At 39.7% G+C, this 14,900-nt stretch overlaps 1 protein-coding gene across 6 annotated transcripts in view; it reads left to right on the top strand.

Annotated features, from left to right (window-relative positions):
• The window catches only part of RAI14 (retinoic acid induced 14), a 162,054-nt gene that overhangs the window by 134,235 nt on the left and 12,919 nt on the right, over nucleotides 1-14,900 (top strand). For 4 of the 6 annotated variants that reach the window (XM_024981507.2, XM_005221621.5, XM_024981506.2 and 1 more), the window contains exons 5-12: nucleotides 1,867-1,931; nucleotides 5,722-5,779; nucleotides 7,531-7,601; nucleotides 9,119-9,225; nucleotides 9,836-10,014; nucleotides 10,284-10,312; nucleotides 11,524-11,610; nucleotides 12,529-12,615. In XM_024981507.2, the coding sequence (XP_024837275.1) occupies nucleotides 1,867-1,931; nucleotides 5,722-5,779; nucleotides 7,531-7,601; nucleotides 9,119-9,225; nucleotides 9,836-10,014; nucleotides 10,284-10,312; nucleotides 11,524-11,610; nucleotides 12,529-12,615 (683 nt within the window). The remainder of the gene's footprint in view (nucleotides 1-1,866; nucleotides 1,932-5,721; nucleotides 5,780-7,530; nucleotides 7,602-9,118; nucleotides 9,226-9,835; nucleotides 10,015-10,283; nucleotides 10,313-11,523; nucleotides 11,611-12,528; nucleotides 12,616-14,900) is intronic. The other 2 variants (XM_024981509.2, XM_024981508.2) reach the window with 1 other exon arrangement.

The raw sequence follows: 14,900 nt of genomic DNA, 5'->3' as shown, positions 1-14,900 counted from the left end.
CTAGCTATATGATTCTTTAATAATTAGTGGATTTCTGGTCAAGACTAATTCAGAACAGAGAAATGGTATTTGGAGACCAGATCACCATATAAAAGAAGTTGTTCCTCTAAGCCAGGGGTTCTCAACTGGGTTATGTGATTCCCACCTATCCAAGGGATGTTTGGCAATGTCTGGGGACATTTCTGCTTGTCCCATCTGGACATTCAGTTGATAGTGGTCAGAGATGCTACTCATTATCCTATGGTACATAGGGCCACCTTTCATAGCTTTGAATTTCACTGACGCTGAGGCTGAGAAACAAGCTTTAAGTGTGGGTTGCTTACAGGCGTTACATTGGAGGTATCTTGATCAGTTTACAAATGCAGGATTTAGGAGTTTGGTTCCCTGCCCCCAAGTCCCCCTCCCCAGACACTCATAATGGACAGACTCTCTAATTGAAATTAACAAGTGTGTATGCAGAGCCTGGTCTGTGTTAGCACACACATGCTGTTTCTTTGGTCTTTGTTTAGGCTTCCCAGGGAGTGCTAGTGGTAAAGAACCGATCTGCCAATGCAGGAGATGTAAGAGATGCTGCTTCGATCCCCAGGTTTGGAAAATCCCCTGGAGAAGGAACTGGCAACCCACCCCATATTCTTGCCTGGAGAATCCCATGGACAGAGGAGCCTGTCAGGCTACAGTCCATAGCATTGCAAAAAGTCAGACATGACTGAAGTAGTGACCTCAAACTTTATAGGGATACAAACTTTATATTATAGAGGGAAAGGAAAAATGGTTGACATAAATGTGTGTGTGTGTGTAGGAGGAGATGGGAGTCAAGTGAGAAGGGAAGGTTGAAGGTGCTGAGTGCTATGAAGGACAAAGAAATGAAGCAAAGGGATGAAAGGAGTGGGAGAGGAATTTTAAGTGGTGAGATCAGGAAAGATCTCATCAAGAAGCTGGTTTCAGTGGCATCAGGCAGGTTAGTGGGCAAGCTGCATGGTTATCCTAGAAGAAGAGGATCCAGGCTAAGCAAAGAGCAACTCTCTAGGGCCCGAGAGTGGAAGCCTGCCAGCCTGGCAGCCCCACTAAGGCTGTCCCTAAGCCCCTCACCCACAGATGTTCTATAGGCCCGCTAGGTAGTACAGGGGAGGGCACTGGATGTAATGTTGTTCAGTCGCTAAGTCGTGTCCAGCTCTCTTGCAGCCTCGTGGAATGTAGCCTGCCAGCCTCCTCTGACCGTGGGGTAGAATTTCCTAAAGTTATCTGACCACAGAAACGTCAGAGAGTCTCACATTGGCCTCACATTTTTTGAAGGGAACGTGAAGAGATGCTCCTTTGATAGTGTTGTTTTTATAACTCTTTTCCTTCTTCCACCCATTCCAAGTTTGAACATCTGAACTACAGGTAATTCCCCTGCAGAGCTGGAGTGCATTTGGAGGAAAGCGAAAGGACAGGTGGAAGTGGGGTTTCATGTGGGTGCTGGGTGTGTTCTCTGCCGCTGCCTGGGCTGGGTTCCGGGGCCCGTGGCCGCCGTGGTCTGCTGTCACTGCTGTGGACGCAGGGCATCTGGCACCCATGCTGACAGCTGAAAGCGGAATTTCCAAGCTGCATACCTAGAGTCTACCGCAGGCTTCTAGCCCACAGCTTAATTGTACCCCAGGAGAACGGCAGCTGGCGTGGACCCTGCATGTTATCCAGGGGTCAGGATGCTGTGTTCTCCCCACTTTTGTCACAATGAACTTTGCAGATAAGAAGTGGAGGCGTTACTCTCAAGAATAACAATTCTGTCTTTGTTGGAGAACAGTTCATTTCCTCATAGTTGTCTTCATTACAGAGATAAGAGATTTAAAATGTCTTTTCCTTCCAATTTTTTTTAAATCCATTTAGGACACAGTGCTTTGCACCTCGCAGCCAAGAACAGCCACCATGAATGCGTCAAGAAGCTCCTTCAGGTAAAGTGGAACAACTTAAAATTATAAATGTGTCGTTTTAAAAAATTGAAAGCAACCTTGTGTGTGTGAAAGAGCAAATAAATACACGCATACTCCTTTAAATATTATCCCAGAACCTGGGTTCCCTAAGAAGCTTCATTATTAAAATTTCAGATAGCTAAGAAGATTTCCATAGCAGTTCCACTGGTGGAGAAGAGGATCCTAATAAATTTGAAGTGCCTTCCTGGGATCCAGCTCTTTTGTCCCCTTTATTCAGCTCTTTTTTTTTCTTTTTTTTTTTTGCCTTTTTGGAAGGACATGTTCCCTTTAAACAGTCACCTTAAAAAAAAAATACCTGTGCTGCTGGAGATCCCTACAATACAGGATCTCTAATACCCTAGTATTTATTCTCGCTCAATCATTAGTAGAATGCAGCTTTTCCTGAGAAGCAAAACTTCCACCACTGTTTCCTTGTATGTAACTTGATGAGCTTTTAGTTCTTAGTTTTTGTTCAAATTCTTGGTTTTATTCTTCTTTATAATTTTAGGTCAACTCCCTGGTTGGAAACTTCCTTGCCAGGAAGTTTTTATACCGATCACTTAGGGCGACAGCTTCTGTCTATCTTTAAAGATGAATATTTAATGAAATCCCGATAGTTCATACAGTAACTTCCAGCTGTTGCCAGTCAAAATGCAGTCTTGGCTGTTTCAGGAACAGCACAGAGCAATAAACTGCGTGTTTGGAGTACTGTCTGTTCTGTTGAGCTGTCGTCTCAGCCTTCCTGAGCACTGTTTGGGACCCAGCATCTTGCTTTAATTTGGCTTCGCGATTCTGATGCAGAAATGTGGGCACATTCTTCAAGTTGTCTGCTCTGTTGATCACACAGCTTCTTGTCTTGCGTTACATGATGCAAGCTACCTCCAGTGCCAGGAATGCTTAACCTTAACAGGTCTTTGAAGTGAAATTCAAGAAAGAGAGATCAACATCTGTGATGATGAAGATGGTTTTTATTATGTGGCTTCTCTCTAAAGAAAGTTGCAATAGAACTTTTCTTCTCTGCCTGCTCTGGGGCTGGATACAGTGGATGAGTGAAAATCACTGACTTGCCCAAGTGCCCTGCCTCCACACCCGTGGTCTTACCTTCAATTTTTACAAAAAAAACCTTATTTGTATTCCACGTCTCTGTTCCCATCCTGGCTTGGCTATCCAGACTTTGCATCTGGCTCTGATTTGAGGGAAGAATGAACTTGACAAGCTGGAAATCCTCATGGGCAAGGACCAGATATTCTAGCCTCTAATGTAATTTTATATCTGGTTATGCAAATGGATTGGTTTTTCTCTGGAATCTTTGAAGCCTTTAAACAGTTCCTTGTGCTGTTCTAAAATTAGGCCAAAGCATGGTAAGTCGTAACATGATCTCTATTCTTATTACCACTGAAGGGCAGACAGACATTTCCAACATTGCCTGCTCTCCGCAGATCATCTGAATGGTGTTCTTCTTTCTGGATAGTTGTGAAAACCAGAGGCTTTGATGGCCTCCTACTGAGTTGTTTACCTTAAGTCCTGCACCCCTCTGATCTCTGCTTCACTTCTTGTCTGGGCAGCCCACACCCTCTGCAATGGGACCAGTGCTGTCTCCTGCCAGCCCCTCACCCTGCACCTTCTGCAGCTACTCCTTTCTCTCTGGCCTTTTGCTCTTACTGTCTGTCTATTGGAGAGACTTCCCTTCTCCAGGGGCTACCATTTCAGAGTTCTCCCTCCTCAAGGCAATGAGCACAGAGAGCCTTGTGAGAGTCTTCAAATTCAGATGACCTCTCCTTCTCCTACCCCCTGCCCCCCATCCCCTTGTTCTGTCTTCTAGCAAGTGGTCCCTGGGCCCTGGGCACTGTGTCACATGGTGAGTGTTTACTCATGAACAGAGCAGCCCGCATCCTGCTGGAGCTTGCCACTTAGTGAGCAAAGACACAAATGCCCACGACAAATTGCACATCACTAAGAAGCAAACTGACAAGAGTATTGTGAGAGGTGTTCAGGAGGCCCCTGTAGAGGAGCTGAGATTCAAGCTGAAAATTAAGCGGTGCAGAGAGCCATGGGAGAGAGTGTTCCAAGCTGACAGAAGAGCAAGTGCAAAAGACCTAAGGTCAGACCTTTTGCAAAAGACCTTTGACAAGTACAAAAGGTCAGAAGGGCACTAAGTAGTCAGGGAGGAAAGAAAGCCAGTGAGGGGACCTGGGGGGAAGTGAGGGAGAAAGAAAAAGGGCCCACGGGACTTTCCTGACAGTCTGTGGTTACGACTCTGTGCGTCCACTGTAGTGGGTTTGATCCCTGTTGAAGGATCCCTCATGCTACACAGTAAGGCCACAAAAAAAGAAGGGCCCAGGATGCAGCCTTGTGCAGCCTCCTTGGAACCGCGGAGGACTTGGAAGTAAAGAGCTACATTGACAGTTTAGGTCTCTCTATTTGTATAGATAATTGACTAAGGAAGGAAAAAGCAAACCATGAAGACAGCCGGGTGGCTGTCAGGGCTGTCAAGGTGAGCAGGTATTGGCTCAGACCAGGTGGTGATGATGGGGGAAAAGAGGAGAGTTGATTAGGGTGTGTTTGGGGTACAGAACTGACAGGCATGGTGGTAGACTAGCTGTGGGGGAGGAGGAGGAAGCAGAAATCAAGGATGACTCGGTGGTTGCTCAGGGACCAGAGAGATGAATGTGCTGTTGACAGTGGCAGGGTGGGTCGGGAGGATCGAGCTGCGCCAGGAGGACCCCAGAAGTTTTGGTTGTGTTGCGTTCGAGGTGCCTATGAGAAATGGGCAGTGGTTTATGAAACCCAGGGCTCAGAGATGCCATCTGCTGTGTACTGACATGAACACAGGCTCCATGCAGCCTGTCTGGGTCTGAGTTCTAGCTCTGCCACACTGTGACCCGAGCAAGTTACTGATTTCTTTGTACCTCAGTTTTCTCATCTGTAAATGGGTTTAATGGTATTTAATCAGGGTTGTTAGCAGCCATAAAACCATTCTTTGAACAGTTCCTGGCACATAATAGCCAATACTTGTGAAGTAGTTTTGTTGTCATTGTTAAGATATACATTTGGGAGGCATTAGCTTCTAGATGGGGTTTCAAGCTGTGGGTGTGGATAAGATGACCCAGGGTGATGGCGTAGAGAAGAAGAGACACCGGAGAGCCCTGTGTTCCCCTCTGGGGAAGGGTGGCCAGAGCAGTGGAAGGAAGACCACAATTGGATGGGCCAGGCAGGACTCCAGGAGCTGAGGGGAGAGTGTTTGGAGAAGAGGGAGTGGATTGCAGGTAAGAGGTTGATGAGAGGAGGACAGAAATGTTTGTTGTCATTAGAAACATGAAGGTGGTTGGTGACTTGGATTCCCTGATCCAAGGAATATTGAGGACAGACGCCCAACCACAGTGGGGCCAGGAATGAACAAGAGGCAGGGAGATGGTGTGTGTGCAGGCAGTTCTTAACAGCAGGTTGGTTTTGTGAAGGGGGATAGAGAATTAGGGCAGGAAATGGGGGGACAGGTGGGATCATGATGAGAATTCCTAGAGCATGTTGTTTTGCTGGTGGGGATGACCTGTTGGTGACAGAGCTGATAGAAGGGAGAGGTGACAGTTCACTTGTGTCTTGACTGCTTCGAGGTGAGTCTCTCTGCCCATGAGACCGTAAGCTCCTGGAGCACAGCAGCTGGGGCTTATTCAGGTTTATACTTTGCTTAGTAAGTTGCATCTTACCTTGCAGAAAGGATGAACTGAATAGAACTGAAATTTACTATACGTATTTATTGATTTTTGTCTTATAGTCTAAATGCCCAGCTGAAAGTATTGACAGCTCTGGGAAAACAGCTTTACATTATGCAGGTAATTTTCCTTCTCTTATTTGCTGTCTTCTACCATGAGAAACAGTACATTTTCATTTTCCTTATTTAAGCCATTAACCTTACCATTGTTATTCCTGGTGCCATTTTCTGTCATCACTCCTAGACAATATTCCCCTTTTCCTCAGTTTGCAGATTGTGTAGGGTTTTACTGAGGAATACAGCTAGAATTTGTCAATCGCCTGCCAAACAACTAGTAAACACTGTCATGATTGTTATACTTTAATTTTCCCACCACTTCATGGGAAATAGATGGGGAAACAGTGGAAACAGTGTCAGACTTTATTTTTCTGGGCTCCAAAATCACTACAGATGGTGACTGCAGCCATGAAATTAAAAGACGCTTACTCCTTGGAAGGAAAGTTATGACCAACCTAGATAGCATATTCAAAAGCAGAGACATTACTTTGCCAACAAAGGTTCGTCTAGTCAAGGCTATGGTTTTTCCTGTGGTCATGTATGGATGTGAGAGTTGGACTGTGAAGAAGGCTAAGCACCGAAGAATTGATGCTTTTGAACTGTGGTGTTGGAGAAGACTCTTGAGAGTCCCGTGGACTGCAAGGAGATCCAACCAGTGCATTCTGAAGGAGATCAGCCCTGGGATTTCTTTGGAAGGAATGATGCTACAGCTGAAACTCCAGTACTTTGGCCATCTCATGCGAAGAGTTGACTCATTAGAAAAGACTCTGATGCTGGGAGGGACTGGGGACAGGAGGAGAAGGGGACGACAGAGGATGAGATGGCTGGATGGCATCACTGACTCGATGGACATGAGTCTGAGTGAACTCCGGGAATTGGTGATGGACAGGGAGGCCTGGCGTGCTGCAATTCATGGGGTTGCAAAGAGTCGGACACAACTGAGCGACTGATCTGATCTGATCTGATCTTGTTTAAGAGATTTATGAGCATTTGTAGATTTCAGGTACTGTGTGGTACAGATTATTTTTTCTTTGCTTGGGGATCAAAAGGAACTTCAATGAATTTTATATATCAAGGTTTGGTTTTACTATTGGTCACACAGTTTCAAGGGACAAAATGTTGATACAGAACTCTGGGATGATTAGATTTACAAATTTCTTTTAGTGCTAGTTGTAGAAAACCTTGGTTTGGGAAGATCCCCTGGAGAAGGAAATGGCAACCCACTCCAGTACTCTTGTCTGGAAAATTCCATGGATTGAGGAGCCTGGTAGGCTACAGTCCATGGTATCGCAGAGTCGGACACGACTGAGCGACTTCAGTTTCAGTTGTAGAAAACCTTGGGGCTTCCCAGGTGGCGCTAGTGGTAAGAAACCTGCCTGCCAATGGAGACAAGGGACGTGGGTTCAATCCCTGGGTCGGGAAGATCCCCTGGAGGAGGGCACGGCAACCCACTCAAGTATTCTTGCCTGGAGAATCCCATGGACAGAGGAGTCTGGTGGGCTACTGTCCATGGGGTCACAAGGAGTCAGAGATGACTGAAGTGACTTAGCATACATGAAGAGCTAAGCCAAATGTTTCCCTAAAGGCAGCCAAGAGCTGGTAAGCGCTGCCCGTAGGTCTGGACGACGCTGAAATTAAACAGTATTTTAAAACACCACTTATTTATCCATCCTGACACCGTTTCTCTTCAGTGCAGCTAAGTATCATCTGCATACCGGGTAGAGGTGAACTTTTCTTTCCCAGAAGCGTTTGATGCCCTTGGTTGTGAGTCTAGCTTTGTGATTTGCTGTGGTTTCTGTGTCTTCCTTCCCTTAGCCGCACAGGGCTGCCTTCAAGCTGTGCAAGTCCTTTGCGAGCACAGAAGCCCCATAAACCTCAAGGATTTGGTAAGTACCAGATGACCATTAGAAGTGGAGATGGACCCTGGTCTCTAGAGTACCACGGGCTCCTTCTGGAGCATTTGGCAAAAGTCTGCTGCTTTCTGACCTAGATTCTCTTATGCAAAACAGATTTCAGTATTAGCCCCATTGGTCCTTAAACTGTTAATAAAACATTTTGCAGCATGCACGTTCAGTATTTATTTCAAAGGATGGACACATGGCTTACTATCAACCTAAATATTAATAAGACTTATTTTCTTGTCTTACAATAAATTAAAAAAAAGTCTAAACAGTTCTATTATTTTCTTTTGGCACCCATATATCACCTTTGGTGCTCCCGGATAGTGTTTTCCAACTGTAAAGACCGCTTATAGCCTATTTTAACCTTGCTGGACTATTTGAAGAATAAATTGACATGCCTCTTGCTCCTGTTTACAGCACTGAATTTCCTGCTATAGCATGGGACTTGGCATGTATAAGTTACACCTGATGGGGATATTGTGAAGTGAGCACGTAGAATCTGTAAATAAATTCACACTTGCTGAATCTCAATAGTTTATAACCAGAAAGTATTATAACTTCACAGAGATAATTTTCTAGGAATTCTGAAGTTCTACTCTCAGTAAATACTTAATCTTTAAGTATCAGTTGTATTTTTAAATATCCCCACATTAAAATAGTTGGATATACTGTAACTATTTTTTCCTTTGCCTATTTGAATACATTCTGCCTTAAAATTATTGTCAATCCCATAGGTGGGGTATGCTCAATGCAAGAACCGAATAAGAGTTTCTCTTTATGGCTTGCATAATTTGAGTCAGGTCCCTTCTTCACCCTAAGATTGTGGAAATTGTCACCTATAAATTCTGGTATTTTTTTCATTTGTTTTATACTGTGATGTTGAGATTCTTAATTCATTTTGCAGTTTGTATGAGCTGGTAATCTAATTTTTTCCTAAAGGAATTGTCAATTGTTATAGTAAACCTTTCTTTCCATCAATCTCTTTATCTTGTCATGTATCAGTAATGGACAAATAAACTTATGTTTTGATACCTAGTAAAATTATGAAAGCATATGCTTTCCGAGAAGACAGTTGATGGCATGGCAGGATGCTAGGATACTTAGAAGAAAGTGCTTAGAGAGCATGGGGCCCAGTAATGCCATGAGGAGACAACCCTTCATTTCTCTAGAACATGGAGAGCTGTTTCTCGATAAAAATGGTATACTTGCCTCAAACCTGGACATACTTCATGTTCCACTCTCTCTCTCATCACCAGACTGACAATCAAGGGATCAAGGAGCCCAACAGCCTGGCTCCTTAGGAAAACCCCACAGTCAGTGAAATTCCATAGGAAGAATTTTGTTAGTGTGTGATTTTGGCCTTCTCAGGGGGCAGACTATATTGGTGGGTCAAATATAAGGCCAGCAGGACTAGTCAGGAATAAGTACAGAAGGAATCGGGACCTTTGCAATTCTGGTATTTGACTTCTAAATTAAAATCTTAATCTGAATTTGTCTCCTAGGATGGGAATATACCACTGCTTCTTGCAGTACAAAATGGCCACAGTGAGGTCTGTCGCTTTCTTCTGGATCATGGAGCAGATGTAAATTCCAGAGACAAAAATGGAAGGTACCACAAATTAGAAAGCATGTGATTTCCCTGATATCCACATTCTGAGAAGTTTTCACAGCTGTACTTTGGATCATTTGTTTTAAAGCAGTTTTAACTTCTTTACTGTTTTCTGCCTTTTTGGATAATTAAGAATCTGTTTTGACTTAAAAAAATATTTTCTCCAGACTTCTGGGAGCATCATAGCTGACTGTGTCTATGATGACATTATTAAATGTTAAAATGGATAGGCCATTTCCTTTGACTTTTCAGGCAAAATAAAAGTAAACATATTGTTTAAAAAAAAAAGTCTTAATAATGTTATAGGTTCTTTATAAAACTTGATTTGAGAAAAAGACAAGATTTGTGCCGATCATATTTAAATTGCATCATAGTTAGAAGATTATGTCTGTTATTTGACCTAATATTTTTTATGATTTAATCTGAGGTTTTATAAAATAGCTACCTGATTTTGGTAGCATTCCACTTTGAATTTCCTGGAGCATTAAAAGTAGTACAGGTTTAACTGCACTTAATCTCCTTTTCTCTGTTTTTAAGACAAATGAAATGATTTCCTAGCAAAAGTTTCCAGATTTTGTTAGTACTGATTTTTTGTCTCCTCACTCTTTAGAACTGCTCTCATGCTGGCTTGTGAGATTGGCAGCTCAAACATCGTAGAAGCCTTAATTAAAAAGGGTGCAGACTTAAACCTTGTAGATTCTCTTGGACACAATGCCTTACATTATTCCAAACTCTCGGAAAACGCAGGAATTCAAAGCCTTCTATTATCAAAAATCTCTCAGGATGCTGGTATGTGAAAGAAAATAGTCAATGTTGTTTCAAATTTATCCCACTCCATTTTCCCCAAAGAATAAAGGAATTTGTATAATATATTATTCTTTTAAATATATTCCTGGGGAAAAATGAAGTGTTGAATATTGTGTATGTTGTGTATATGGGTGTGTTTGTGTGCGAGTGTGTGTTTATATACCCCCCTACCCACCCAAAGTGGATATGAGTCATTATGGTTCTTATGTTTTTTGTTTTTTTTTTTTCTCTCTCTCATTTTTCTTCTATAGATTTAAAGACACCAACAAAACCAAAGCAGGTATTTATCTTTGGACGAGGAGATTCTTTTTTATCATTGCTTGTGGGAATTTGAACATGTTCTGATTAAACTACTCTGTGGGCCATTAGGAAAGTGATTAAGACTAGGCTGAAACTACTTAAGAAGTAAAATATCTTTGGAATAAATGATTCATTGTAAGGTGGTAAATATTTTCTTAATGATTTAACCTGTTCCCAAAGCATGTAACTTTAAACTTGCTACTCATATATTCATCTTTTTTCTGAAATGTACTAATATTTCCTACTGGTGTGAAAAGGTTTGATGTGATTTTTAACTCTGAGAACAACAGTATTTTAACTACTTGTAATATCACATGAATTACAGAACTCTATCCATATCTGTGTCAGATATTTGGTGAAAATATGAGATTTGCCACTTTCATTTTAATTAGATCTTTTCTAAAATGTCATTCATTTTACACAAACAGAAATTGAGAAGTTTACCCTGTTACTTTGGAGTTTTTCTTAAAAACGTAGTCACTATTGTTTATTAATGAGCTATATATTTGACTATTTTATTTATATGTCAAGGTTCTTGGAAAAATTATCATACTGAGCAAATACTTGATACTGAATTTATTTTGTACCAGTTGTGTTATTTATCCATAACCGTCAGAGATGAAGTTCTCCCTTTTCCCCATATTCATAGTCATTCCTTGGTATCTGCAGGGAATAGCAAACTCTGCAGACACTCAAGTCTCTTATATAAAACAGTGTGGTACAGTTGGCTGTCTGTGTCTGTAATTCTAGGATATGCAGATGGTTGAATCTGTGGGTGTGGAACTTGTGGATATGGAGGGTCAACTGTACATTTTTAAGAAAAGAAATGGAAGTAATGAAAAGGCTGGGGAAATACCACTTTTTTGCATTAAAATGGGAGCTCGATTATGAACATACTCTGGGTTCTAAATCGTGGTAAACAATTCCTTATCCTCTCCTTTCCAAGTTCTGCACACCAACTTAATCTGGTTTTGTCTTGTGTTTTTTATTTTCTTACTTTAAAGCATGGGCTGCTAGAAGAACACTTGGAGCATGCATATTACTTTATGTTGGTAGCAGGTTTCAGAACTTGATAAAGTAAGAAGTGCATGAACTGTTGAGGTTTTTCTCATTTGTTTGATGAAGCTATTTACTCAGACTTTACTAACCTAACTAACCCACCTCCATTCTTTGGACTGTGATAACTTTCAGCATGATCAAGTCTCTAAAATAAGCTCAGAGAGAAGTGGAACTCCAAAAAAACGCAAAGCTCCACCACCTCCTATCAGTCCTACCCAGGTAAAAATGAAAGAAAACCAACAATGAAAAAACATAGAACAACAAAGCCATAGTTTTGTCATTTTGTGTTTAGGTCAAAAAGAACTGTTTTAAAATTGACCATTAAATGCACATTAAAATTTTTCTTTAGCAGTTTTAAACTACAAATGGTGATATGAAGAATTTTGATTATAGTAGGGAAATAATGTTGATTCTTACTTATTTCAAAGCTGAAGAATTAGACTGTATCATTTTTAGAAGTTTCAAAATTCTCAAAATGTATGACAGGACCTTTTTCCTTAAGATAATAAGCTCAGTCAGAGCTCACATTAACAGCTCGAGTAAAGTAGGGAGAATGTGTGACTGGTGAAACATTAATTGAAAATGAATTTAGTTGGTTTATCAAACATTATTGAAATATATTTGCCTTTCATATTACATTTAAGGTTGACTAACATTAAAGCAGCTTTCATTTTTGAGCTTATAGTGATTACTGAGTAGAAGAGGAAGCTTGAATAACTATGAAATGGTAAACAAAAACAAGCCAGGGTTTGTTATTAAAAGAAGCATAGGCCATAAAATGAATAATCCTTATCAAGTATTTGAGAGGAATATCTCCTTCAATAAGCAATATTAAATGTGTTAGCATATTCATTAATAATATTCTCAATATGCAATAGAAGTTTTATAAATTTGAAAAGTTAATTCTAGTGAATATAGGAGCAAAGTTCCTTAGTTAATTCTACTCTGTAAACTTTCAGAAAGTATTTGAGATAGGTGAATTGTATTGAAAATATATTACCCTTGAATTAATTGAAACTAGGCATAATTACTGTTAGATTTATTTGCATTGGTTAAATAGGCTAATTCTTTGGCACTGGAGAAGAAAAACTTTTGAAGAAGGATTCCTTATTGATGGTTTTCATTTTGGTTTTTTAGTTGAGTGATGTGTCTTCCCCAAGATCAATAACTTCAACACCACTTTCAGGAAAGGAATCAGTATTTTTTGCTGAACCACCCTTCAAGGTATTTCTTTTCTGTGTCCAACTTATTACTTAATTTTAAGATATACAATAGATTTGACTTAAGTTATATGGCACTGAGTAAAACAGAATATACTTCTCAGTCATTTGGTTTATAGCCTTTTCATCAGAAAGCATCCTCTGATTATTTTTTCTGGTGAGTACTCCATAAAAAAAGAGTAGACTGAATATATTTATTAACTAATATTTAATTTTCTTCATTTAAAAAAAGGACAAAGATAAGAACTTACCTGATAACCAGTCATCTTTCCAAATTGAGTTGACATAATATTGATCAAAAAGAAAGAAATGGATAGTCTCTGATGTCTTACTAAGAAGTAATTATATATTTTTATATAATTATAAAAGTAATATGTATTTTAGTAATGTTAGTAAATCCATTCAACCTGATTCTGTAGATTTGTGGTTGGAACGTATTTTAAGGAATGAGAGGATATTTCAATTTAATATTTGTTTACCTAAGTATCACTAGGAAATTATACTTGGAAAAAAGTAAAATTTATAATTGTTAAAGTGTAATTTCAATGGCATAATTGCATATTTACTTCCCCCATCTAAGAATTACTAAAAATAAATTTGTGTTTAACTTAGATGCACATTGATCTGAAAAAGATTCTATCAACCTGTCATCTACCTTATGTTAACTAGATTTTATTAAAATATAAGGCAAGGAAAGGAAGTTATACCTTTATAATTACCATCCTAATATCTTCTAATATGATTATGGCTCAAACGGGGTAAATGCATTCCAAAGAACAATATGACAAATTATGTTTTTCAGAAATAGAGTGTAAAAAGACTTATTTCTTTAAAAAAAATCACAGAAAGATAAAAAGGACACCATTTGTAATAGCTAAAATTTAAAAAGGTTAAAAAAGTGCCAGTGGGTGGTGATGATGTGGAAGAACTAGAACTCTCATACTCTGTTTGTTGGATGTGAAATGGTGCAGCTACTGCAGCCCGCCAGGCTCCTCTGTCCATAAGGATTCTCCAGGCAAGAATACTGGAGTGGATTGCCATGTCCTCCACCAGGGGATCTTCCCAACCCACAGACTGAACCCAGGTCTCCCACATTGCAGGCGATTCTTTACCATCTGAACCACCAGGAAAGCTCACAGCTACTTTGGAAAACCATTTGACAGTTTCTGTAAAAGTTCAATATATACCTAATATATCATCTAGCCATTCACTCATAGATGTTTACCCAAGAGAAATTAAAATATGTCTCAAAAAGTACACAAATGTTTACAGCATCTTTTTTCAAATATCCCCAAACTAGAAACAGTCCACATGTCTTACAACAAGTGAATGGATAAAGATAATGAGATATATCCATATATAAGAGTATTACTCAGCCATAAAAAGAGAATGAAGTGCTGGCCAAGCAGCATCATAGATGAATCTGGAAACCATCATGCTGAATGAAAGAAGCTAGGCTCAAAGAAGTTCATCCCTTGTAACACTCCATTTATAGCAACTCTAGAAAATGAAAACAGGAGAGTAGTGTGATTGCCTGGGAATGGCAGGGATTGGCTAATGAGGCATGAGGAAACTTAAGAGGTAATGGGAATATTCTGAATCATGATTATAGTGGTATCTTGGGTGTATATCTGTTAAAACTCCTCAAATTAAAAGCTTTCAATGTATATACTTTATTGTACTGTAATAGAGTTGAAAAATAAAAATAAGCACTTATTTTTTAAGTAAAAATAAAGCTTTTGTTATGATAAGCACTTGCCAAAAATGAGCCACTCTATTTTTAGCATTTGAGCCTTTACAAAAGTTCTTTTGCTGAAAAATTATCTCTCTTATCATGATCTGTGGCTTATCTAGATAAAACTTAGTAATTTCTGGCAAGTAACTGTATTTTGTTTTGGAATGAGAATTTGGCTTTGAAGTTACAAGAATTTTTCCAGTATATTAAAAGGCAGATATTCGGGGATACAGGTTTAGAGGAAATCTTTAGGGGATTGTCAGTCCACAGCCATAAGAATTCTTATTCCCTTATAAAATTACCTGCATTTTCCCTGACAGGTCTCATTGATTACCATTTCTCTTAAAAGCAATTCATATATTAACAGTTTATCCATAAAGTGATAAAGCTAAAAACACTTCTAATGTATTTTAGTATATTAGCCAGATAAGTAAAACTTCTATTTGTCTCTATTATGAAAGTAGTATTCACAATCTCAAGTTTGAGCACAAAGCACATTAATTAGCTATTATGTAATTTTATTATAATCTTCAAAGACTTTTATAATATTCGTG

This window comes from Bos taurus, chromosome 20, assembly GCF_002263795.3.
Source record: "Bos taurus isolate L1 Dominette 01449 registration number 42190680 breed Hereford chromosome 20, ARS-UCD2.0, whole genome shotgun sequence".
Taxonomy (NCBI): domain Eukaryota; kingdom Metazoa; phylum Chordata; class Mammalia; order Artiodactyla; family Bovidae; genus Bos; species Bos taurus.
The sequence above is the reverse complement of the archived record's forward strand: the minus strand, read 5'-3'. Positions and strand labels throughout refer to the sequence as shown.